Source organism: Vombatus ursinus, unplaced genomic scaffold, assembly GCF_900497805.2.
Source record: "Vombatus ursinus unplaced genomic scaffold, bare-nosed wombat genome assembly UNPS02014841.1, whole genome shotgun sequence".
NCBI lineage: Eukaryota > Metazoa > Chordata > Mammalia > Diprotodontia > Vombatidae > Vombatus > Vombatus ursinus.
The window spans coordinates 23937029-23962942 of NW_020954619.1; the positions used below are offsets into that span (position 1 = coordinate 23937029).

Here is a 25914-nt window from a genome sequence, read left to right on the forward strand (position 1 = left end):
AGGAAAAAGAATTTGGAAATCAAAAAGTAAATTTTAATGAATGTTAAAAATAAATAAGCAAAATAAAGTATACACAGAATAAATATAAAAAGAATAAATCCTAAGTAGTTAAATACAAGGTGGTTTAGGAGGGTACTTGGGTGGCTCAGGAAATTGTTCAAGTGTAAAGTGTTTGAACTACATTTTGAAGGAAAGGACAGCTTCCATGAGGCAAAAGTAAGAAGGAAGAACATTCCTAGCATGGAGAATAGCTAATGTAAACACAGAACTGGGAGATGGGAAGACGTGTGGGGTTACAGAACAGTCTGGATGGACAGAAGAGTGTGGAAGGGGGAATACTGTCCATTACAGGGGGAGACAAAGGTTGGGGCCAATTTAATGGTAAAGAAAGAGTCCAGAAGTGGCAGTGGGGAACAAGGTTTATTCTAACTCTCCTTCCAGAAGAAGTTTGTGACAGGGTGTGACAGGCAGTACTGAGAGCAGCGAGGTGGCACAGTGGATAGAGTGCCAGGCCTGGAGTCAGGAGGACATGAGTTCAAATTTGGTCTCAGCCACTTACTAGCTGTGTAACCCTGGGCAAGTCACTTAACCCCAATTGCCTCTGTTCCTCATCTGCAAAATGAGCTGGAGAAGGAAGTGGCAAACCACTCCAGAATCCTTGCCAAGAAAACCCCAAATGAGGTCAGGAAGAGTCAGACACTGAAAAATAAGTTAACAAGTACCAAAAAGGATGGCCAGTGATACACAAGTTAGCTAGTATTGTCATGGATTAGTAGATGGGAGGAGTGTGAGACAAAGAGGGTTAGAATGAAGGGAAGTTCGTTCACTATAGACTGGGGATTCTAGAGGGCACAGAGGAAGTGTTGGGCAGGATGGGATTGAGGAAGATAAGGATGAAAGAAACAGAAGTGGGGGTAGGGCAGCTCTTGTACTACAGATTTAACTGATATAAGAGTTGCCTAATATAATAATGGGCTATTTTTGCATATGAAAATATCATAACTACCACCTATCATGAATGTGCTCAGAGTCGTTTTTCTAGTAGTAGGAATGGATTTATTCTGATTCAATTACATTACCTTGCCTAGGCTTCTTTATGAACAATACATACTCGCATGCTGGCTGGCTAAGGGTATAGCAAATACAAAAAACTAAATGATCCATCCATAAAAGGATTGAACCCACAACTTTAGCTCCATTGTTTTCACATGGCAGCTATAACTACACTGCACAAATCCTGACAATTTTCAGGATATTACTACTTAAATGTTTAAAGGACAATAGAGTATTTTACTTTTTGCTTTCAAGTAAACATTGGAATTTACAATGAAAGAAAATCATAATTGTAAATGTACTGATAGTTTATCATCCAAGACTGTTGAAAACTTTTAAAGTTTTAATATTTTCTGTTATTGTCTATTATGAAGTATAGTAAAACAAACTTGCCTATTTCCCAGTCTCATAAAAATGGTTGATATTATGCCATTTTAAATATAGGGAAAATGAGGCAGAGTGTATTGAAAAGATTGACCCCAAGTCAGAAAATCAGTAAGTGAACAAATTTTTTTTAAATAGTCAGACTAATTGATCTTCCCAGCTTTAAATATTAAAGTCTGGAATGCTCTTCCCACTTACCTCCTCCACTCAGCTTCCCTCTATATCATCTTCCTGTAAGTCTGTATTTATCTTGTTGCTACTTACATATTGTCTACCCCATTAGAATGTGAACTCTTTGAGAACAAGGGCAGTGTTTTTGCCTTTTTTTGTATCCCCAGCATTTAGCAAATTGCTTGACACAAAGTGAGTACTTATTAAATGCTTGTTGAGTGATTTTAAACCCCTCTAGTCCTACACTGGGCAGCTTGATGGCACACTGGATAGAGCGCCAGGCTTGGCATCAGAAGACTCATCTTCTTGAGCTCAAATCTCACCTCAGACATTTACTAGCTGTGTGACTATGGGCAAATCACTTACTTAACTGTTTGCCTCAGTTTCCTCATCTGTAAAATGAAGAGGAAAAGAAAATAACAAACCACTCTAGGATCTTTGCCAAGAAAACCCCAAATAGGGTCACGTGGTGTCAGACACGACTGAAAAATGAATGTAAAAGGTTTGATAGCTATCATTCTACAAGATGAGGAAATTGAGGCCCAAAGATGTTAAGTGATTTATGCATAATCACACAGGTGTTCTAAATTGGAACTGAAGTTCTCTGATTTCAATGCCAGCATTCCATTGCATAATTACACAGTCTCAAGACTACATTTTCAGGACTACCCTTCATTTTTACAAAAATAACAAATATTTATGAACACATTATTAAAAAAATAATAATGTTATTTGACAATTTAAGTTAAAGACATTTCATTACTTTGCAACTAAAATGCAAGATGGTAAAATCTCGCCATCTAGTGGTCAAGAAGAGTTGTATGTTTGTGACTTATTTCAGGACCAGCAAAAGCCAGTTATCATTTTTACAGTAACACATGTTGAATGAATCATGAGAACTTTCCCTATATAAGTCCCTCCTCATTCTATAGGCCATCTCCCTTCTCCCAGCCCAACTTTATTTCCAAACTGCCCCTTAACCTCTAGTGCCACCCTACTTCATTCCCAGAACTATCCGTACTCCCATCCAATCCCATTTCATTCCTCAGGCCAGCCCCATCCCTCTCAATTTTCAATTCTGAATCTACTTCAAGCACTAAGTGTGACTGATGATAAAATAAGCTCCAACTTACTCATCAGATTTCTATTGTTGTTGTTGTCCAAAGACATCAGAAGGGTGATGCCCTGACATTCCAGTGAATTGGATTTAAGTGAGGCAGAGTTGTGCAAAGTCATCAGTCCCACTCTCTCCTCCAGAACCATCACTCCCCATCTATAGACATTCCACCTTAGGCTAGTCTCCTCTGTCTTCCTAACATAGTACATTTGTTCTCACAGTATCTTTTGCTCACACTTTTCCCTTGCCTTTAAATTCTCCCTCAGTCTATGTCTTATATTTCCATAGCGTTTTATGGTTTGCAAAGTACATTGTATATATTATCGGCCCTCACAACAACCTTATGTGGGAGGTAATACAACCATTACTTCTACTGTACAAATAAAGAAATTAAGACTCAGAGGTGCAGTGAATTGCCCAAGGCCACAGAACTAGCATGTAGCAAAGCTGCATTTCAGGTTAGGTCATGTGACTTCAAATCCATTGCTCTTTCCAAGGAAAATCTTTCAGTTTTTCACAGTAATAAATAAAAAAATGCTTATTGACCGACTGATCTAACTCACATCTTGCCTATTTCCTCAATCTTCCCGCCCTTAACTTATCTCTACCTCACTTTTTTAAATCTCTAAAATATACTCTTGTAACAATGTATTTAATAAGGTATTATTCTACAATGCTTTTGTCTTACACTTCTTCTGTAATTACATAGCACTTAGGCAATTAATGGGAGCAAAGCAGGCTCTCAGTACTTGTTAAATGATTCAGGGATACCCAGGGTATGAAACAGGTACAATGGCACACAAACTCTTTGGCATAACACCCACACATATGTTTATCTCTGCCATAGCAATGAACATCTCCCTCAAACCAAAGGATCTTATAAGAGATAATGGAAAGTTGGCTAGTTAACAGGAACCCTAACCTGTTGACTAAGTTAAAAATACTCCTAAACATTCAGTTCAATCCAACAAGCATTTATTAAATGTTTACTATGTACCAGGAACAATGCTAGGCACTGAAAATTCAAAGAAAAAAAAAAAGGAAGTCTATGCCCTCAAGAAGTGTATGTTCTACTGGGGGGAGGGGAGTAACATGTCGCAGATAAGTATATCTATGCACATAAATACTGAGGGTTCTATTTTATTTTTGAATTTGCTCAATGGGACAGCATAGAAGGGATGTATTATAAAAGAAAAAAGATAAGTAGTTGAAAAACAATTATATGCAGTAGTGTCATTAAAGGTAACACATTTTGAGAAACATTGCACCAAGACAGGCCCACACAACATATTAATATCATAATATGGTTATTTTTATAAGTTAAAAATCTATGTGTTATATTTTTATATGAAAAGTTGGTTTGTATGTTAACACATTAGTTTTCATTAAAATAAGTATATATTAAATATAGACAAAGCATATGCAAAATAAATTCTGGCATGAGAACATGAATAGCTACTGGGATTAGGAAACACCTCAATTAGGAGGTAGCACCCCAGCTGTGCTTCTGAAAGAAGGTAGAGATTCTATGAGGTAAAGATAAGGAAGAAATTTCAGAAATGGGAGTCAGACTGTGCAAAGGCATAGAAGTGCAAGATAGAGCTGTGTTTAAGAAAGTAATGCTGGTTTGGCTAAAATATAGGGCAGCAAGAGGAGGGTGGAGAAGGAGTAAATGTTTGGCTTTCTATGTCTGCCACAGGAATTTGTATTTTTCACAATTGTAGCAAACACCTTTGGCAATTTTAGCTTTCCCTGTTTTTTGTCTCATTTGACACTAATAATCAGAGCCAAAGTTCTCTACTGTTACATCTTTCAACTAGTTTCCAATGATTTCAATAAATGCAAAGGAGATAACTTGTTGAACAACAGTATCTGAGGTGCTACTTTGCTTGAACAAGACCTAGCAGTAGGCCCCCAGTACACTGGGTGGAGAACCCAGGGGAAATTAACAGAAGGACATGAATAAGTGACTCACAGAACAAGAAGGTGTGGATAGTTATGATCTTCATCTTTGAAGAGGATACCCTTTATCAGGAAGGCCACATATCCATCAAAGCAGTCATATTATTTAATCCTCACTACAAAAGTATAAAGTAGGCAAGACCAAGAGACCAGTTTTAAAGGTAGGAAGTTGGTAATTTCCTTCCTCTGCTTCCAAATGCAAGAAGTCATGTAGTTGACTCTACAAGCCATGTTTTTCTGCAATGGCTATAAACAACTTAGGCCAAACTGATTTCAAAGTCCACTGCTTCCAGCTCCATCTGAATCTAGTGAAAGATTATCACTACTGCTTGATAAATCATCCATCCTATTCACAGAAGGGGACAGCAATTTGTCTTGTTTCTCAGCTATCTGGCAATGCTCCCAGAATCAGTAGAACAAAATAGGACTCTAGTGACATCTAGTGATCTTACACATTTAAAGTTCAGCTTTTCAGAATATCACAGTCAAATGGATAGGGATTAAAATTAGTAATTTATTTTCTAAAATGTAGATGTAACTGGAGAAATAGATAGAATGCTGTACTTAAAGTCAGGAAGACCTGTGTTTGAATCTTGCATCAGATATTTCCTAGGTACACAACTCCAGGGAAGTCCTACACCATCTCTCAGCTTGCTTCTTCATCTGGAAAATGATACCTATGCACCTCATAAGGTTTGCTGTGAGGCTCAAATAAAATATTTCATGTAAAAAGGCACTTTGTAATCCTCTAAGCACTATATAAATGTCAACTGCCATTATTATTGCTTCATAAGCCAACTGCAAAAAAGCAAAATGAGTTAAACTATTTTTATTTTAAATGCTAGTAAACTTTGTTTCAGTTCACAATGCCATCATAATGTTCATATTTTAAAAGCCTGACAATTTTGCCATTAATCAAATACTAATTAATAATCTCCATGAGACAAAATTAATCTTCTAAAATTATTTAGGAGTATATTGTCCTTAAAGGAGGGGAGAACTGTCTCACTTCTCAGCACCAAGAAGTTAAGATCATGTTAACTGCTGTCTGTTTTTTTCCTACTGTAAATCTCTAATAAAGGAGGTCAAACATAGAAAACCAACTGGATGGTTGCATCTGGGTAATTAACTCCAGCAAAGAACATCGAGATGCTGGTCAAACTAATAGGGCTAGCAAAAAAGTGAAATATTTACTAATCCCAGATTCTACTATCTCACTTCTGCCACTGAGCTGGAAACCTTCATGGGAAACAGGAACTTGGAAAATAAGACAGAGGTCAAAGTCTTTGAATAGGAAAAGGATTTCAGTCTGGTGGAATCTTACAGATAGCTAGCTGCCATGTGGAACCCAAGTTCAAAGATAATGATACATGTCTCCAGCTAGGATAAGGGCTCAGTCTAAGGCAATATATGGAGATATGAACAGAATAAGCTATAACAAATAGCTTGTGCTTTTAGGAAAATCAACCAGGCAGAAAGTGATGGGATGTGTATGTAAGAAAACCTCAGGCTGAGGGCAGAAACAAGATGACTTTCAAACTTGTAGTCCCAGCCCAGAGGCACAGTTCATGAAATACAACAGGCTCTTAATAAATGCTTACTGAATGAAGATGAGGAAAGAGGACTTCCAGGACAGAGTAGTGTGGGTGAAGCCCTAGAAGGAAACTTTGAAGACCAGGTATGGAAAGATGTTTCTTACTCAAGGTATCAAGGTGAGAATTCTTACCTCAAAGGAGCCCACAGCCAGAGAATTTCAGAGAAGGATAAGGAAAATCATTACAGAATATGTCTTGATCCAGCAGAGATGTCATACACACTTCTGCATGCAACTCACAACACTCGAATGTGGTATGAATCATATTAAAATGTAATTGGGAAATACTTAGCAAAATAAATAAAAATACAATATAAATAATATTACATTTTAAAAGTAAGTTAAAAGACAGCCCTCAGTAACCCTTATATAAGGTTTAGTGGTCCTCTTTCTAAGTTTACACCATTGCACCAGAGGATACCTTAGAGCAGAGGTGTCAAATTCAAAACCCACTGGCTGCTTGCCAAACCAGATTAAAATTCAATTGGAAAATGTTTAACAAAATAAATTAAAATATAATGGAACATACATAATGTTAATTTGTGGCTTTCTACACCAATATTCCATTTTTATTTGAGTTTGACACCATTGCCTTAGAGGGTCTGTTCAGAGGATCCTTCACCTTGAGCTAAGATTACAACAGATACTAGAAGTAGGGGAAAAACATATTGGCTTCATAAAACCCAAACTACCTTCGCAAGAAAATCTAGAGTTTAATGGATGCCTTGTGGAAGACCAGGATTAATGACTAAAACTTCTATAATTTTAAACTTTTATGAATAGCAAAAACCCTTAGCTAAGTAGTGCAGTGAATTGAGCTCTGGGTCTCAAGTCAGGAAGACCCGAGTTCAAATCTTGCCTCAGAAACTTACTAGTTGTGTGACCCTGGGCAAGTTGTTTAACCCTGTTTGCCTCAGTTTCCTTATCTGTGAAATGAGCCGGAACTGGAGAAGGAAATGGCAAACCACTACAGTATCTTTGCCAAGAAAACCTCAAATGGGGTCATGAAGAGTTGAACACCATTGTAATGACTCAACAATAACAAAATCTCTAAAAAACTAAAGAAGTTTTAGATATTGATTGCAGAGTCATCAGGACAGGTAAGAAAGTACCCTACAGCTAAGTGAGTGGTGATACCCACTAGACAGAAGGAATGACTCTTCTTTCCCCTAGATCAGAATTTTTAACCTGGAGTTTATGAACTTCAAAAAAAATTTTATTTCAACATAATTGTTTTTTTTCCCCAATTCTCTGTGTTTTGTTTTGTGCATTTAAAAACATTCTGAAAAGGGGTCCACAGGCTTTACTAGACTGAAAAAAAAGGATCCACAACACAAAAAATAATTTAAGAAATCCTGCCCTAGATGCTACTACAAACAGCCTGAAAAATTTGAACACTCCAGATCTTCTAGGATGAATTGGGGTTGACTGAGAGACAACTTTAAGAAGAGTAAAATTCTCTCCCCCCCCAAGCCTCTAGACCAGGATTTCTTAATCTAGAAATCAGATTTCAGAGGTTTTATGAACTTGGATGGGGGAAAATCATCTTTATTTCAACCTAACTGGTTTCCTTTATAATCCTATATATTTTATTTTATTCATTTAAAAACATTATTCTAAGAAGGGGTCCTTGGGCATCACCAGACTATTAAAAGGATACATGACACAAAATAGGTTAAGAACTCTTGTTACTAGACCCACTGATGTTAGGTCAAGAAAAGCAAAATGGAGGCACCCTGGTGGACAAGGGTATCAAACTACAAACATGCTCTGCAAAGACAGGTATGCTAGATTGCTTGCCCCTACTCTTCCCTACCAAAGAACAAGAATAGCTTATCAACATCTATCAGGAACCGAAGAGGATTGTTGACTGCAGAAAGGCATTGGTTAGAAGTTAATGAAAATCACAGGGAGATAAAGGGACAGGCCAAGACTCCATACTAAAGATATGTAATACTATCTGCTAAAAACTGAAAGAGACAAGGGCTTGAAAGTCAAGCAATGTTATTAAAAAAAAGAAGAACATTGTTAAGGACACTGAAAGGTATAATCAATTAACAGGCATCTATTATTATGTGCCAGGCACTGTTCTAGGCTCTGGAGAGTCAAAGAATAAAACAACTCCTACTCAGAAGGAGCTTCCAAAACAGCTAGCTCTAGATGTAGCTAGGTGAGCTGCAGAGACAGAGAGGCTATAGTCACTGCCATCGAGGTGCAATGCCTAAAGGCCCCTTAGGAAGCCCTACCTAGGGAATGCTTTAACAGTTGGAGACTAGATAGGCCTGTGAAGTAAGAGCTGCATAATGGTGGGTACCATGATTTCCTATGGACTCTGTCTGATAGAGCCATATCTGTATGTCAGAGTCACTAAATAAACCTGTTCCTATTTTGAGTTTGCGTACCTTTATGTTTGCTAGTGGCAGGAATCTGCATGGAACCAATAAGCTTGAGAAGTTCATCCAAAGTATGCCCTACACCTTCAGGTCAGGAGGAAGCCTCTAACATAGGAATTATGATGAATTATAATCCCATTCTTCTGTCTTTCTTCTATTTCTCTTTGCATTTGGGGAATAGAATCATAGCATTTTAAAACTAGAAGAGACTTTCAGAGATTACCTAGTACAAATTAAAATGAAACATCTCATTAATACTTCTAACATTGAGTTGACAGAGTAGATTAAAAGAAATTCCAATTAGTTGGTATTGCTGTTATCTGAAGTTTTAATGAAGGTTCCACCTCAGGGCTATATGCATACAAACCCCTCAATTTACAGGTGAGAAAACTGAGGCCCAGAGAGGTTATGGGAATTGCCCATGGTCACATAGGTAGTAATTATCAGAGGTGGGCTTTGAATCCAGATCCTTTGATTCCAGAATCAGTCCTCTTTGTACTGTATTACATTTACAATACTGTGAGAATGAAAGAATTTCCCATAATTTTTTTTATTGTGAATTTCTATTATGCCTACTGTGGAGGGTGCAGTGGAAAAAGCAATGAACTTGTAGTCACAGGATTTGGGTTCAAATCCTGCTTCTCTGTGACTCTGGGCAAATCATTTAAGTTCACTGCCCTTCAGTTCCCATTTTTATAAAATGGGCACAGGAAATGAGCAGGTAGGTGGCACAGTGGTCAGAGCTCCGGCCTTGGAGTCAGAAGGACCTGAGTTCAAATCCGGCCTCAGACACTTGACATTTACTAGCTTTGTGACCTGAGTAAGTCACTTAAACATGACTGTCTGTCTGTGTGTGTGTGTCTCTCTCTCTCACACACACACAAAAAGAAACTAATGCCTCTTTTCATTTTAGATCTGTAATTTAATGATCTTCTCCTGAGGTTCTTTTACTGCCAAATATAAGCTGGATCTCAGAAATACTCTCAGACCCTAGTCTAAGTACTAGCCTGAGATCAATGCTCAGATCATTTGCCAATTCTTAACAGTAGCAGTTCAGGAACTCTGAACTCCCAAATCCCTTCAGCAACAAACTGATACACAAAGACAAGGAGACACTTGCAAAGGAATTCCCAATCTCCTCAATGACACAGAAGACCCATTTCCTCCAAAACCCCTTCCCCCCCCCCCCCCCCACACACACCCAAGTATCAGGCAGAAACAGAATTCACAATATAGGACAATGGTAGCAAACACTGCAAGGGCAAAGTTACACAGTGGGATGACTCCAAACTCTTAGTTCCTAAAATGCTTTCTCCTTATTTGCCTCCAGGGTGTAGGTGCCTAGATACCTTCCAGCAAGTTAGAGAGTGGTTAAGTTTTTATAGCCGGCCCAGAAAGAAATAAGGAGCCTAGGATTTCGTGTTAAGGTTCATCAGCCAATTCTACACAGGGTAGGTAGATCTTGTTAAATGTAACTTCAGGAATGGGATGGACATTAATGGCTATTCCCAAGCTCCATGATTGTTACTGGACCAATGGGTTGGTGGTTCTATGACTACAGAATGTTCTCTGGCCATCTGCCATCCCTAGAACATCTTCCCTCCTCTGCTCCAACTTTTAACTTCCCTGGCCTCCTGTAAGTTCCAACTAAATTCCCACCTTGTACAGGAAGCCTTTCCCAACCCCTTTTAATTCCAGTGCTTTCCTTCTTTTTATTACTTCCTATTTATATTCTATATAGCTTGCTTTGGTTATATTTGTTTCATGGTGTCTCCACCATTAGATTGTAAGCTCTGACTCTTTTGCCTCTTTTTGTATCTCCAGCTCTTAGCATACTGCCTAGCAAATAGGAGCTTAATAGATGTTTACTGAATGCATGAAAATTGAATAAATATGAAGAATCATGAATTGACTCTACAATTATCAATAACATGACATATCAACACCAACAAAATCATGCTGATTCACCTGTGTCTTTGATGCAGACCATAAACCATTTACATGCCTCTAAACTCCTCAGGATGTTTAGCATTTACTATGTGCCAGGCATGGCCAAGCACAACAAACAAACAAAACCCCATCACCCTCATGAACCTTACATTTAAGAAAATGCAGGGAGTATGCAGAGGGAATATGGACAAAGTAATTTTGGGAGAGGCACAAGGATGCAGTGAAGAGAAGAGGTTGCAACTGAGTCAAACTAAAGTAGCTAGATTCTTAAGAAGAGATAAAGAGGAAGTGAATTCTCGGGAAGGAGACAAGGGATAAAATGTTACACTTGGGGAAAAGTAAGTAGGCTAACTTGACTAGAAAGTAGAGTACAGGAAGAGGAGTCATATATAATAAGCCTGGATAGGTAGGCTGGAGTCACACTGTGAAGGGCTTTAAATGCAAATTAGAGAGATTTGTATTTTATTCCATAGAATAAGGAGCCACTAGAACTTTTTGATCAGAAGAATAACATAGTTAGACTTGAAGAGTAGGAATATCATTTTGGAAACTGTGTGGAAGATGTATTGAAGTACAGAAAAAATTTCAGCAGGGAAACTAATAGCAAGAATGAACAATAAAAGATGGATAGGAGTAGTGTTGGACTAGTATCCACCAAATATTAAAAAGCCCAGAAGCTACAGGATTTACAGAAAAAAATCCTACAAGATCAGGAACAGAGGGATTGTAATCTGTACCATTAAAGGGAGTCCCCATATGGATAAGAAACAAAAGTGCTATTAAAAACAGTTTTTATTTCTATTGATAAATTCCAGCTGGTGAAACCGTGGATAGAGCACTAGGCCTGGAATCAGGAAGATCTGAGTTTAAATCTGGCCTCATATACTTCCCAGCTGTGTGACCCTGAACAGGTCACTTGACCTCTGATTGCCTCAGTTTCCTCAAAAGTAAAATGGGAATAATAATAGTGTCTAACCTATCAGGACATTGTAAGGATCAAATGAGATAATATTTATAAAAGTGTTTACTTAGCATAGTGTCTGGCTTATATATATATATATATATATATATATAGATATAGATATACACACACACACACGTAGTACATGTCTATGGTGTGTATCAAATACACACACACATATGTGGTACATGTCTATGGTGTGTATCAAATACACGGGTAAACTAGCATCACTGCTTTGGTGTTAATATGATGTCATGTTACAGGTAAGTATAGGGTCAACTCATGATTCTTTATAGTTCCAGAACCAGCCCACTAGCCCAGGAACAACTATGGAGCTTGAGAATAGCCTTTATGTCCATCCCATTCTTGGAGTTATAGTAAAGGAGATGCATCCCGAAATCCATCCTCACTTCATTGAATTGACCACTCTGAATCTTAATATGAAATTCTAGGCTCCCTAGTGTTTTCTGAACTGGCTATAAAAACTTACTCCTTTTTCTTCCCTTCCCATTCTAATCAAACACTGGAAGTGTACTGGAAGTACAAATAGATGGAGAGGAAGCAATCTGTGGTATTCTTATTCTAATCAAATAAGATAACGTGTGTAAACTACAATACTTTGAAGGTTTTATAAATGTGAGCTATCAAAGCCATTTCTAAGTAACAAAAGACAGGACAAAGGAATTATGGATATGCTCCATAAGCCTCAGGGGAAAATTCAGTAGCAGATAACAAAAGGTACAGTCAGCCTATTATTGCCTTTCTAACACTTACCCTTTGTCCACTTCTTCATTCAACAATCTGGATTAGATCCTGAGTGAGATACACGGATAAAACACAGTCCCTGCACTCCATAAATTATTCCTACTAAGGCAAGACTGCATGAGAGGTGAGCACAGGAGGTAATGCCAGCTGGCTTCTTGTTAGGAAGAGAAATTCAAAGGACAAAATGCAAACTCTGCCTATAGGACTAGGAAAGTCTTAGAAAATAGTATTCTGATCTATCTGGTTCTGGAATATATGTGAACAAGTAGCATGTTTTTATACCTGCTTTAAAATATGAGATTAACTTTTGTCTAAAATTAAGATAAAACTGTCTGGAAATATTACACTAGGTCATCAGAACGAAATGCTTTTGCAAAACAGTAGACAGTTTTGTAGCAAAGGTATTCTATAAAGAGATTTAACATATCTTATACTTTGAAAAGAAAAAAATGCATCCTTCTGAAATCTGCTTTAAGCACTACTTACCTTTCAACCCACAGGACTGAAACAAGCTTTACACCATATTTCTGTGCTTTGTCCCAAGTGCTCTGATACCCTTCCTTAAATATAACATGAGTTACATTTCTGTTAAAAGTTTTTGAAACCTGTAGAATCAAAATGAAAGAGAATGTGCAAATTGTTACTAATTAATAGCTAAAGTCATGAATTTATCAGACCAAAAAAAATATCCCACTCATTCTTTTAAAGTCATACAGAAAAGTAGGTCAGCTTAGAAAGATACATGAGAAAAAAAAATAGATCAATTTAACATACTAGATAAACAATCAAAAAATAGGAGACCAGCATTTGATAAATTCAAGAACATAAATCATAAAAGCAGTTTAGTAAAATTAGCATAGACCAATATATTGCACCATATACCACACTAACTCACATTGGATATATGACCTGAATATAAAAAGTCCATTAAAAAGACAGAAGAGAATGAGATCAGGAATCTTCAACAAAGTATTGCTAAAGGGAGATTTTTTTTTCCATTTAAAATTTTACATTTCCATTGATATCTTTAGTTTTTACCTGAACTTAAATTTCTGAATATAATCTTTATCCCTCCCCTCCTCATGAAGTCATAGCTTGTAACCAAAAATAATAATAAAACAAAATTTTTAAAAAGAGGGAAAACAGCAGTTAATTAAAACTAAGCAATGTATCAACCAAGTCTGACAGTATACAAAATGTTCCAGATCCTTAAGTCCTCCACCAGAAGTCTGACCACTTGGAGGTTATATTGTAGCAGTTCTTTTCTGCATGGATTGACTAGAGTGCCACAATAGTCTCTTCCAACTTTGAATTTTGTGGTCTGTGATCACAACAAATTAGAGGAAGGTGCATTTTTTTTTTCATTTCTTCCTAGGGTACAATCCTGGTTATTTTAAGTATACTATGTTAAGTTCAGGTTTGTTTGTTCTTCCCATCTGTGTTGTCATAGTCATTGTACATACTATTTTCATGGTTCTGTTCGCTCTAACAATTCACATAAATGTCTTCCAATGTTTCTATGCATATTTTAAGTTCATCATTTCTTATGGCACAGTATCACAAAATGAAAAGGAATGATGAAAAGGATGGACTATGAACTATTCCACTAAACCTATTTCTATTAAGTGTCCCACCATCTTTCCAATCCCTTGAGTTCACAACCTCAGTACTATTCCTAACTCGTCAGTCTTGGGGGGGTGGAGAACCTTTGGCCTCAAAGCCATAAGTGGCCCTTAACTTTAGCCCTTTGACTGAATCCAACCTTCACAGAACAAATCCCCTTAACAAAAGGATTTGTTCTGTAAAATTTGGACTCAATCAAAAGGTAGCACCCAAGGACCTAGAAGGCCACTGGTTCCCCACCCCTGGAAACCATGCCTGCCTCACTTTCTGCACTAGGTCTTTCTTGGTCTTGCAGATGATAATGTCTCCCTCCCCTCACCCATCTTACCTTGTATCTGTTATGTGTTTTGTACATATGTGCATGTCATTCCCCTCTCTACTCTTCTGAAAATGGAAAGTCCTATGGGGCTGAGAATGTTGTCTTTTTTGTCTTTGTATTCTTATATCCTTTATCTAAGCATAGTACTTGGTACATTTTAGGCAGCTAATAAATATTTCATAATTGACTGATTAATTGAAATAACAGATCCATTAAAATACTTGCTACAGTAAAATTCCACAGCAATTAATGAATCAAGATAATTCCTTTGGAGTTGCTATAATAAAATCCCTGGTTTAACAGTAGAATGACCATGCCTTGGCATCCCAATCTCAGCTCTGCTACTTATATCTGGGTGTTTCTGAGGAAGCTGCTTCCCCTCTCTGGGCTTTAACATTTCATAATGAGGGGGATGGATTCAAATACCTGCAAATTCCGTGCCAGCTCTTAATCTATGATCCTATAATCTATGCAATACTTAGTCACCCTACCATGTGGTCTTTTCTGTGACCTGTGGTCACTAGTAATTTCCAAAGCAGAAAAAAAAAAGTACTTTCATTAGAGATCAAAGAAGGGTCAGATGCACATTGAGAATAAAAGTAATTAATTTTACTTACTTTTGCTCCCATACCCAGCAGTTGATTCACAAATGTTTTTGAATAATTTTCTACTCCACTGGATGACCATACTTCAACATATGCAACAACATCTGAAAAGGAAATACACTAACATGAATTGTACCATACTTGCATAATACCCTTTCCGCAAGTCAGGGAGTCCTTTTTCTGACCAGGAAGCTTACCTTTGCTTTTTAAATGTGTTCACCAGGTGTGTCAATGGTAAGCCCCGGCCCAGTAAAGCTAAAGTAATGTCATATTAACTGAGCAGAATGTTGATTAGCATAATAGCCAATCCCACTTTCCAAATGATCTTACATAATACTACTCTGCAGCTAAGTGGTACAGTGGAAAGAATGTTGGGTCTAGAGTCAGAATCTTCCCGAGTTTAAATCTGGCCTCAGACATTTTCCCTCTGTGAGACCCTGCGCAAGTTACTGAACCCTGTTTGCCTCAGTTTCCTTATCTGTAACATGAGCTAAAAAAGGAAATGGCAAACCACTCCAGTATCTTTGCCAAGAAATGTGACCCAAATGGGGTTACAAAGAGTTAGACATGACTGGGAAAAAAAACAAAACTAAACAAAACTGAACAACAATACTAGCCAGAATATATTTAATGAAGGAATCCAGTTATTGGAAGGTTGATTATCTAATTTGGAGTATTTAGTCCTTTTATCTTTCCCCAGGTCTTATCTTTTTGGTGCTACACTGCTTGCTAACACATTCACCAGAGAACAGAGAGAAAACTTGGTGTGCAAGTCATTCTTTTGCTGCTCAACAAGAGTTATAAGAAAAGATTTATTAGTAAGAAATTGGCATTGCTTTAGAAAGTCTTATTTTAGTATTCATTGGATTACTTGACCCAAATATGCACAGACCATGTGCACGTACTGAGAAAGGAAGACTTTTAGAAACCTTTTCTTCTGTGTAATCTTCTGCACATCATAGTATTTTTAATTTTTACAGAAAAGTTTAAATGGAAACAAAACTCAACCCTTGTTTTGAATCCACCTCCAGAAAGATAAAACTATCTGATACACATATTGCTTTTAAATTTCACAAGGGACTTCACGTATTAATCCCATTTTACAGATGAGGACACCAAGACTCAAAGAGATTACTATTTATCCTTTATTCTCATCAGGAAGGTGAGGCCATGACTTGCAAATGAATTGGATTTAAGTGTGGGTGAGCTGTACAAAATCACCAGCCTCACTTTCACCTATGGAGCTATCTGGGTCCAATGGCCAGAACTGGAGGTGGCCCAGAATGCAGTGGGGGACCTTGGTCTTTTCAAGCTAAGGTCTTTGGCAGGTTTCAGTTTGACTAAGGCAGTGCCCATTTAGTGATTAAAGCTTAATTAGAAATGAGGCAAAGAATGGCCTCTTAAAAAAAAATAGATATGGAAGGGGAATTCCTTCAGGGTTTCTGACCAAAACAGAAACAATTGTTATTTACATTCATTCTGAGCCAATCAAGGCCCAAACAATGACCAAGTCTGGCTTGGCCTGGGACCTACTGTTGTCCAATCAAGGAGAGCCAGAGTGATTTGGGGTTAAGACTGGTCTTTAAGAGAAAGAAGAAAAAGAAAAGAAAAGCTTCAGAGATTAAAATTTATATTCCCTTTGGCCAGAGCATCCTCAGGTAAGGGTGTTACATAAGCTATTAAGTAGTAAAAAAAAAAAAAAAAAGTGAATCTCACAGAGGTCTTCCATAAAATTATGATCAACAACTATTTAGTGAGTCCCTATTATGTGCCAGGCACAGGTCTTCTAACTCCAAGTCTAACATTTTATCCACTAAACCACACTAAGCCCTAAAAATAACGGTAAACAAAAAGGTAAACAAAAACAAAAAGGTAAAACAAAAAGTAGTTTCTCTTAGGCATCCAGAAGATCCTTATACTTCCCCTTGTTTTCCTACTTTGTGGTCCCATCCCAGAAGTGCTCATACTATACTCTTTTTGTTATATCAGGGTCCTATTGTCACAGTGACTAGTTTAGTAGACAATTCCATTACCAAGAAGCCTCACCAGAGTCAGGAGAACCAAGGGTAAGTTAGTCTTTGTTGTTCAGTTGTGTCTGACTTCACACCGTTATTCTCCATGGGGTTTTCTTGGCAAAGAAACTGGAATGGTTTGAAGAAAAACTTCTCCAGTAGATTTAGGCTAAAAGAAGTTAAATGACCTGCCCAGGGTCACAAAGCTAGAAAGTATCTGAGGCCCTATTTGAACTCTGATCTTCCTGCCTTCAGGCTTTATCCACTTTGCCACCTAGCTGCCTCTGAAATTGAGATTAATGGATTCTCTTTTGCATTTTCATTTTCAAAGCTCCATTGAATCCTACAAATACAGAGAAACATTCAAAGGATTCTTTTATGTCAAGTACTCAAAGCAAATCTACATCACATAGTTAAGTGGCCAAGCAATGACTAGAATCTAGGTCCCCTGACTCCAGATTCTGTGTACTTTCCACTATGCTATAGTGCCCCGTTGCTACAACATAATGAAAAGAGTACCATACCTGGAAAACAGAAGATCTGGGTCAATAATTACTTTCTGAAACTTACTAGAATTCAGAAACTGTGAAAAAGTAGGCAATGCATCTCACCTGCCTTAGTTTACTCATCTGTAAAACAGGAATAGTTATGTTCAAAGAATCACAGAGCTGGCCTAATTACCAAGTTGTTGTGAGGAAAGCCTTTTAAATTGTAAAGTAATACAGATGATATACAAAAGGGGAAAGCCCTAGATTTTTAAAGCAGAATCTAGTGATGTAAGGTGGGGTGGGGTAAATGGGGTAGGACAAATGAAACAGAACCTTTGAAAGTTTTAGTGTTTGGGGAAGAGAGAGAGGAAGGGAGAGAGCTCATATAATGGAAACAATTATTGTATGCTGCTAGCTACTATGTCACTTTGGGCTTTGGTCCCTCCCTTCCTTCCTTTCCCCTGCCTGGGATTCAGTTCAACTAGTTGATACTATCTTTCAGTATTAATCTTATGAAACTATCCATCCACCTAGCGTGTCTTTGCCTGAGAATGATGGAGGGGAGGGAGGGGAACAGGACTAGAGGTTAGTATCTCAATCAACACTTAATGTGTTTACTATGTGGGGGAAGTCACATAAAGAAAGGCAAAAACAGTTACTGTCCTCAAGGAGTTTACATTCTAATGAATGTAAACTCTCTCTCTCTAAGAGAGAGAGAGAGAGAGAGAGAGAGAGAGAACACAAGAAAGCTCAGAATGGTAGGATGGAGACAGGTTGTGAAGTGTTTTAAATGCTCAACAGAAAACTTTACATTTGTCGGTGCAGGAATTGGGGATGGTGCCACTATGTATGGCACAGGCCAGATATATGGTTTCCGAAAATAACTTTGACAGAGAACTGAAGGATTTGCTGGGGTGGGGGAAAAGAGGCTTGAGGCAAGGGGATCAAAAGACTAGGATAACAGGTAGGTAATGAGAGCCTGAACTAGAGTGAAGGCTATGTAAGTGAAGAGAAAGGGATTTTAGAAGGTAGATATAACAAGATTTGACAAACCTTGTTCTGTCTTTGGACATGTGGAGTGAGACTGAAGAATTAAGGATGAGTCTAAGATTGTAAACCTGGATAACTACAAGGATAGTGGTACCCTCACGAGAAATACAGACATTTGGGAAAGGTTTGGGCTTTGTGGAAAAGATGAGCTCTATTTTAGATAAGTTGAGTCTATGATGCCTGTGAGAGAGATCATTCAGTTACTGTCCTCAAGGAGCTTACATTCTAATAGGGAAGACAATATGTAAATGTACACACACACACACACACACACTAGAGAGATGTATTTATTTAAGGTTAGGGCAGACACACCTATGTTTGTAGGTAGCAGAGAAGAAGCCAATTGATACAGAGAGTTTGAAAATTAAAGAGACTGTGGCAATGATAGTGGAGACAATCAGGTGGAAAAGGCAGCAGGGGATGGAGTCAAGAGTGCAGGTAGAGGTGCTCTCCTTGGCAAGGAGAAGGACCACTTCTTCATTTGAGACTGGAATAAACAAAGATTGTTGGGAAGATGTTGGAAGGATGTGAGAAGAAAACAGCTTCAGCTCTTGGCACTTCAGATAACTGCCACTGGTAGCCTTGGCTCCTCAAAACCTTCAACCAAGTAGTCCTCTGATTTAGTAACTCTTTAGGAACAGTCTCCTCATTGCCATCAGGTCTGACAACCTCAGTTTTCTTGATCCTTCAGCCTCAATTCATCCAACCCCTTTAGTTGCCTAATTCTTCAGCTCCTGCTTGTCTACTCAGTCCCATCAGCAGCTTCACTTCTCCCTCCCAGTCCCAGAATTATAGATTTGAAGCTGGAAGATCCCTTCTTGCTACCTGTATAACCCCACATAAATAACTTACCCTTTCTGAGACTCAGTTTCCTGATCTGTAAAATGAGGGGGTTGGAGTAGATTGCCTCTAAGGTTCTTTCCAGCTCTTTATATCTATGATCTTTAGATCCTATGACTGAGAAGTTTTAGGATTAAGAGGACTGAGGGGGCATCACCATCCTACTTAGGCACCCAAATTTGAAACTTCAGAATCATTTTCAACTCTTTCTTGTCCCCCTATATTCAATTAGCTGCCAAATAGTGTTTATTCTAGCTCCACACCTCTTGCTTTAGTGTTACTGTCTCCATGTACACAGCCAAAAGCCTGAAAAAAGATCTCCTTATTTGGTCTCCCTTCATCCAATTTCTCCCGTCTCCAATCTATTATCTTCTACACAGCTACCAAATTTATATTCCTAAAGCATAAGTCTTATCTTGTCACCTCCCAAGCCCCAGTTCCAGAAACTTCAATGACTCTCTCTTGTCTCTAGAAAAAAAAAATAAAAAAAACAAACACAAACTCCTCTATAAAGCATTTAAAGCCCTTCACAATCTGCTTCCAACCTATTTTTCTAAACTGACTTCACATTACTCCCCCTCACTCTACACTTCTAACCAAATTGACCTAATGTACCTGCTGCTCTCCTTACAGGACATTCCAGCTTTGGATCTCTGCCTTTACACACCCGAACCCCTACGCTTAGAAAGTTCCCTTCTGCCTCTAGCAATTTCAAGTTCAGGTGCCAGCTCCTAGAGGAGGCCTTTCCTTACTCCTAGTTATTAATGCTTTCATGCTGGAAAATTACTTTGTATAAAGTTTTTATTTACTTGTAAGTATACGGCTGTTTCCCAATAAAATATAAACACAGCAGGTGCTTAACAAATGCTTACTATCAGAGATTAAGTGCTATAAGATCTATTTATGCCAATTTCCTCAAAGAAGAGAAACAGAGACCGGAAGCGGTTTAGGGACTTCTCCCCAGAAAGTATGAATTGGAACCCAAGTCCTCTAACTGCAAACGCTCCAGCATTCTTTGTACTCGGAGGGGCTTTTGGAATGGAATGGAGGAGCCTGGAAGCAGGGAGAGGGAAGGGGGCGGGGGTGTGAGAAACTGAAGGGGTTAATTTCAGCCTACTCCAGTTTCTACACCGGCGCACTGTGCTGATCCATCCCCTTCACCCCAGGACCACAGATCTGGGGCTGGAAGGGCCTTCAGGAGTCATCCAGTCCAACCCCTCATTTTACAGATGAGGAAACTGAGGCCCGGAGAAGTTTAGTGTCTTGGACACGGTCACGACCTGCGTCAGAAGGGACAATCTCTTCTGTCTTCACGTTCCTTTCACGGGACCCTTAACCTTCCCTCCCTAAAGCTCCCCCCAAACCCCCTCCTCTCTCCCTGTCCTCCCCCGACCTCTTTACACCCGCCCCCTGCCCCCCGCCCCCAGTCTGGACCGGCGACCTGACCGCTGGAAGGCTATCCAGGAAGGATCGGGGGAGACAGGACCGGATGAGGAGAGGTGAGGGAGGGTCTAGCCCGTGCTCTCTCTACCTTTCAGGATGGGCTCGCCCCCGGGTCGTGGGAAACCCGCAGGACCCGAAGCAGCCATAACGCAGCCCGGAGCTGCCCACGCTTCCTACTCCCTGGCCCGAGGCCCCTCCAGATGGAGAATACTGCGCGTGCGCCGAGAGAAACTCCTAAAGCCCTTCCTGATTTGTAGCTGCAAAAAGAAATCCACTTTTCCGTGTTTTCATGGCGACCCAGGCAGGAGCCCGTGAAGCGTGGAGACGGGCTGGGCGCGGGGCAGGGCCCTTTGTCGGCCGCTTTTAGTAAGAAGCTTAAGGACCGCCCCTTCCACCCCCACCCCCAGGTCCCGGAGGCCGGAAGAGCATTTTCTCCAACCCCTATCTTCCCCGGTCAATGTCTAAATTTTTTTTAAAGCCCCAGAACGCTCATTTATTCTACTCCCAGCTCTCAATTGCATTACACTTTAAAGCTTAGAAAACGCTTTCCACACAACCTTTCTTAGAGGTGGATTGTTATGATGATGCCCCTATTATACTTAAGGAACGACGGAAGTGACAAGCCTGCTGTACCTTTTAAGGTACAAAAACCGTTTCGGCCAAGATCTCCTAGCCGTGCCATCCCTCCCGTCGCACTGCAGGAACCAAAACCCGGAGTGGAGCAACTGTGGCTTCCGGCCTTGAAACCGACAAGCTGGGCCAGAGCAAGAAGTTTCGGCTTGATTCTGGGCTTCCCTAATTCAAACCTCCCGCGCGATCCAGCTCCGCCCCTACTCTCGGGCTCTACATTGGTTGTCTGCATATTAGGCGGATCCACCCAAGTTCCTAACAGCTGATCCCTAAGCACTTAAGGTTTACCTAAATGATCAAGTGCTCGAGCCGTTGATTCCACAGATCTATGGTCTTTAAGTATTGTCCGGTCCCAGCTCGCATCTAGCCTCGTTTCCTGCAGGCCGCCACTCCCTGTTGCAGGTCGCAACAAAGTTGCGTGTGCAAACTGACGGGAAGAATCAGGCGAAAAATACGGCTCCGCGAATTCTTAGTGCAGCCCCTACAGAAGGGAGAGAATGAGGCACAGAGAAGGAAGGGGATTTACCCAAGGCTATTCAAAGACGGGGAAGGGCGGGAAGAATTCTGATCTTAGCAGCACTGGATCTGGACTCGGGGGCCTGGGTGCAAATTCTGACTCTCCTGCTTATCCTGTGACTTACGGCAAGTCTATGAACCCTTCTGAACTTCAGTTTCTTCATCTGCAAAATTAAGTCATTAGAGGACCCCTGCCCTCCCTTCCAGCGCTAAATTAATGGTCTATGCTTTTACCACCCCAGCCGGCCTGGTCTTGAGAGATCTCATTGTAAGCATGATGGAGTAGAGACAGAGGCCTGTTACAGAACGAAACAACTATGCATTTAAAGTTACACTTCCAATGTTAAACTGCACTATGTGTTATGGTCGGAAAGGTCTGAGTTCCTTAACTGAAGTAAATAGGGCACAAACCCGGAAAAAAGCAAAACAAAACAAATCTGTCTGCCTTGGCTTCCAGCAACTTGAGATCGCCTTTTCATCTCTTTCCCGCCCCAGATATTTTCACTGATATTCTCTAACAAGGCTGCCCTCCCAACCCCTCCCCCATGTAATTCATTCAATTTAAGTACTTATGGAGCACCAATCTATGGAGATAAAGTGGCACGCCCGCGGGCAATAGCCAGTAGCTGTTAGAGGCAGGATTTGGACTCTTGGTCTTCCTGGCTAAGAAGTCACCTCTTTATCCACGACGCCCACTAACTACAAGAGAAAGAGAACGTACTTTCAAAATCCTTCCCTCTTTAACTTTTATATTCTAGATTAGGGTGTTAAAGGTAAGTAAGTAATGCTTTCTGAATTGAATTAGAAAAACAATTAGATAAATTTGATAGCCAATTTTGGACTGGAATTCTTTTTCCTCTGGTGCGGTTGCAAAAGGAAGAGTGGAAGATTTTCTGCCCCAAGCCAGGAACATTAAAGAAAAGGGCTTGTGTGTATTTAATTAAAGACTAAGATTTCCTGTCTACAGTGATTTAATTATTTGCATAATTTTTTTATTCAGTTTTTCTCTTTATTTGGTCCACATATAGATATATAGCTATAGTGCTAACAAACAAAATGATATTCCTTGAGTTGGTTGCTAATTCTCATGAAGCCACGGGCAAAAAAGCCGTAGATTTTTGCACCTGGGGACATTGACTTTGTTGAATAAAATTGTTGTTTCAAACTGTTACAAACTTTGTCATTGAGTTCATTAGCAAGTGAAGCCCTTGTCTTGCTGAATAAGTAATACCTGGAATGCTTTCAATGGGTTATTTGCAAATGAAGAAGGAAGCAATTGAAGGAAGCACTCACCCTTGTTCAAACGTGGTGAAGATTACCCAAAGACCTTAACTTTCTTTCCTGATTTCCTTCCGTTCGCCCCCGTTTTAGCATTTTTCATTGCATTTTACTTAAATGAAAGCTTTGGAAGGAGGTGAGGGGAAATTGGTAGGACTGGAAGAAGAGCACCTCAGATATGAGATTAGCTTTATTTAGCAATCCCAGAAAATGAACAGTTGTTGAATGTAAGCAAATTCTTATCAGCTAGCATTTATGAAGCATGAGGTGTTTTTAAAAAGTAATGGTATTTTAGTTTTTCCAATCACATGTAAAGATAATTTTTAACATTCATTTAAAAAAATTTTGAGTTCCAATTTTTTCTCCCCCTTTCTCTTTCCCTAAAACAGTAAGCAATTTGATATTGATTAGATATGTGCAACAATGTAAAACCAATTTCCCCAATAGTCATATTGTGAAAGAAGGAATAGACCAAAAGAAAAAAAAATCCAAGAAAAAAATTAAGTGAAAATAGTATGTTTTAATCTACATTTAGACTCCATCAATTCTTTCTCTGGATGTGGATACCATTTTCATTAGTCCTTTGAAATGGTCTTAGATCATTGTATTACTGAGAAGAGCTAATTCATTCATAGTTTATCATCTCACAATGTTCCTGTTACTGTGTATAATATAATGTTCTGCTCACTTCACTTTGCATGAGTTCATGTAAGTCTAGGTTTTCTGAATCCACCTGCTCATCATTTCTGATAACACAACAATATTCCATTACATTCATATGCCACAACTTGTTCTGCCATTCCCCAATTGATAGGCATCCCCTCAACTTCTAATTCTTTACCTACACAAAAGAGCTACTATAAATATTTTTGTACATGTGGGTCCTGTCTTTTTTTTAAAATTTCATTTTATTCTGAATCTAAGAAATAAAACAAGCATTTCCATAACATAATAGAACAGGGAAAAAAAAGATGATTGCATATGGAACTGCAAATCTGTCATGTACAACTTACTGTTCCTTTTAAATATATAATAAAGTTACGTAAATTTTTCCCCCTTTTTTTCCTCCCTTTTTGTTTTGAGAAACATACATTTTGCTGGAAGTCTATAACTAGTCATCAAACTGAGTAAATTTTAGTTAGTAATTTAGTTATGTATTTATAAATAACAAATAAATGCCCTTTGTTATACAAGGAGGAAATTCTATTAAACATTTAAAATACAGAATATTGGCAATTGCAAAATTTTCGATCATATAATTTAAAAGGCACCTCTGTGGGTATGGAATTAATTTCATAGGAAAAGCAGAATATATAAAAAGTTGATGATATTAAATGTAATTAAAAACCCTTACTGTGCAAGAAAAATTATAAAAGATATTTACTCCATCTAGTTTGTAATTTCGATTCTACAGGCTTTTCCTTTCCCTTTATTGAAAGTACTTGATATAAATGATGAACTACATAAAAAAATACCTTCCAGCTTAGCAAACCATCAACCATATGTATTAAAAAGGCTAGTCCTTGACATTTGAAAACCCCAAACAAATAACAATATGCTATTGGGACAGATGCACATAGATTTCATACAAATATATAATTTTGAAGCTAGGAAAAAACCTAAAGATTATCTAGTCAACGCTTCTCATTTTATATTTCCAGAAATTAAGGCCTAGAAAGGTTACAAGGACTTATTCAAGCTGAAGAAAAAGTCAATGCCTCAAATTATTCAGCCAGTTAGCAGCAGAAATGATACTCGAACCCTGGTCTTTTACTCTTATACTTTCCCCAGTATAATATTATTTTGTATTCATATAGCATTTTTTGCTTTGTGAAGTGTTTTATATGTATTGCACCCTATTATAAAAATCACTTTGTTTCAAGTCTAGGGGCAATATAATAGCTCCTCAGGTCTACATAGTTTCCTTCTCTTATACTTTATGGAGTTTATATTAAATAAAAAGTTAGTATAATCATAATTACTTTGAGCTCCATTAGGAAAATTCCGAACAATTAGGCAGATATTTGGCTCTCTGCTTTAATTACATTTCTATTTATCTTTAGTTAACCTCTGGCCTCTTCACGGTTGAGACAAAATTCAAATTACTGGAAACTTTTAAGTAAAGAAGAAAAGAGTATGTTATAGTATCTGTTAATAGACAGGCACCAGAAGGGGAAGTTGTGGAAAAAGCAAATCTTTACTTGGAACTTGGATCAGTCCTTTAGAAGGTGATTATTACTGGTGGTATCAGTCTGAGTTTGATCAGAGGTGCTGCTAGGGCTAATGACCCTTCCTGATATCTCTCTTCTCTAACAGTTCAGTCCTGCTTTCTCTTCCTGGTTGCCCAGTGTTGCTAATTCTTTTTGACTCAGCTCTCTGTATGTCCTTACTAATATTTTAATTACCAAGTCTAACGACATTTTCTCAATCCTCATTCTTCTCTACCTCTCTGAAGCTTTTAACACATTGTTCTTGAGTGGTTTCAGTCATGCCCAACTCTTCATGACCCCATTTTGAGGTTTTCTTGGCAAAAATACTGGAGTGGTTTGCCATTTCCTTCTCCAGCTCATTTTATGGATGAAGAACTGAAGTAAACAGGGTTAAGTGATTTGCCCAGGGTGTCACAGTGAGTAAGTGTCTAAAGCCAGATTTGAACTCAGGAAAATGAGTCTTCTTGATACTGACCACAATTGGTACTTCACGGCACTTTCTTGTTTATCCTGTCTGTCTGTTCTTTCTTCAGTTTCTTTTGGTGGGTCT

General features: G+C 38.7%; 1 protein-coding gene across 6 annotated transcripts in view; it reads right to left on the bottom strand.

The window, feature by feature from the left end:
- Positions 1-20919, bottom strand: part of MCPH1 (microcephalin 1) — a 330808-nt gene extending 309889 nt beyond the window's left edge. For 5 of the 6 annotated variants that reach the window (XM_027840318.1, XM_027840317.1, XM_027840314.1 and 2 more), the window contains exons 1-3: positions 20819-20919; positions 14910-15001; positions 12837-12955 (exon numbers count right to left, since the gene is read on the bottom strand). In XM_027840318.1, the coding sequence (XP_027696119.1) occupies positions 12837-12955; positions 14910-15001; positions 20819-20876 (269 nt within the window). In that variant the 5' untranslated portion in view covers positions 20877-20919. Of the gene's footprint in view, positions 1-8683; positions 8787-12836; positions 12956-14909; positions 15002-20818 lie in introns of those variants that run through there. The other variant, XM_027840315.1, reaches the window with a different exon arrangement.
- Between the last annotated feature and the right edge of the window lie 4995 nt (positions 20920-25914).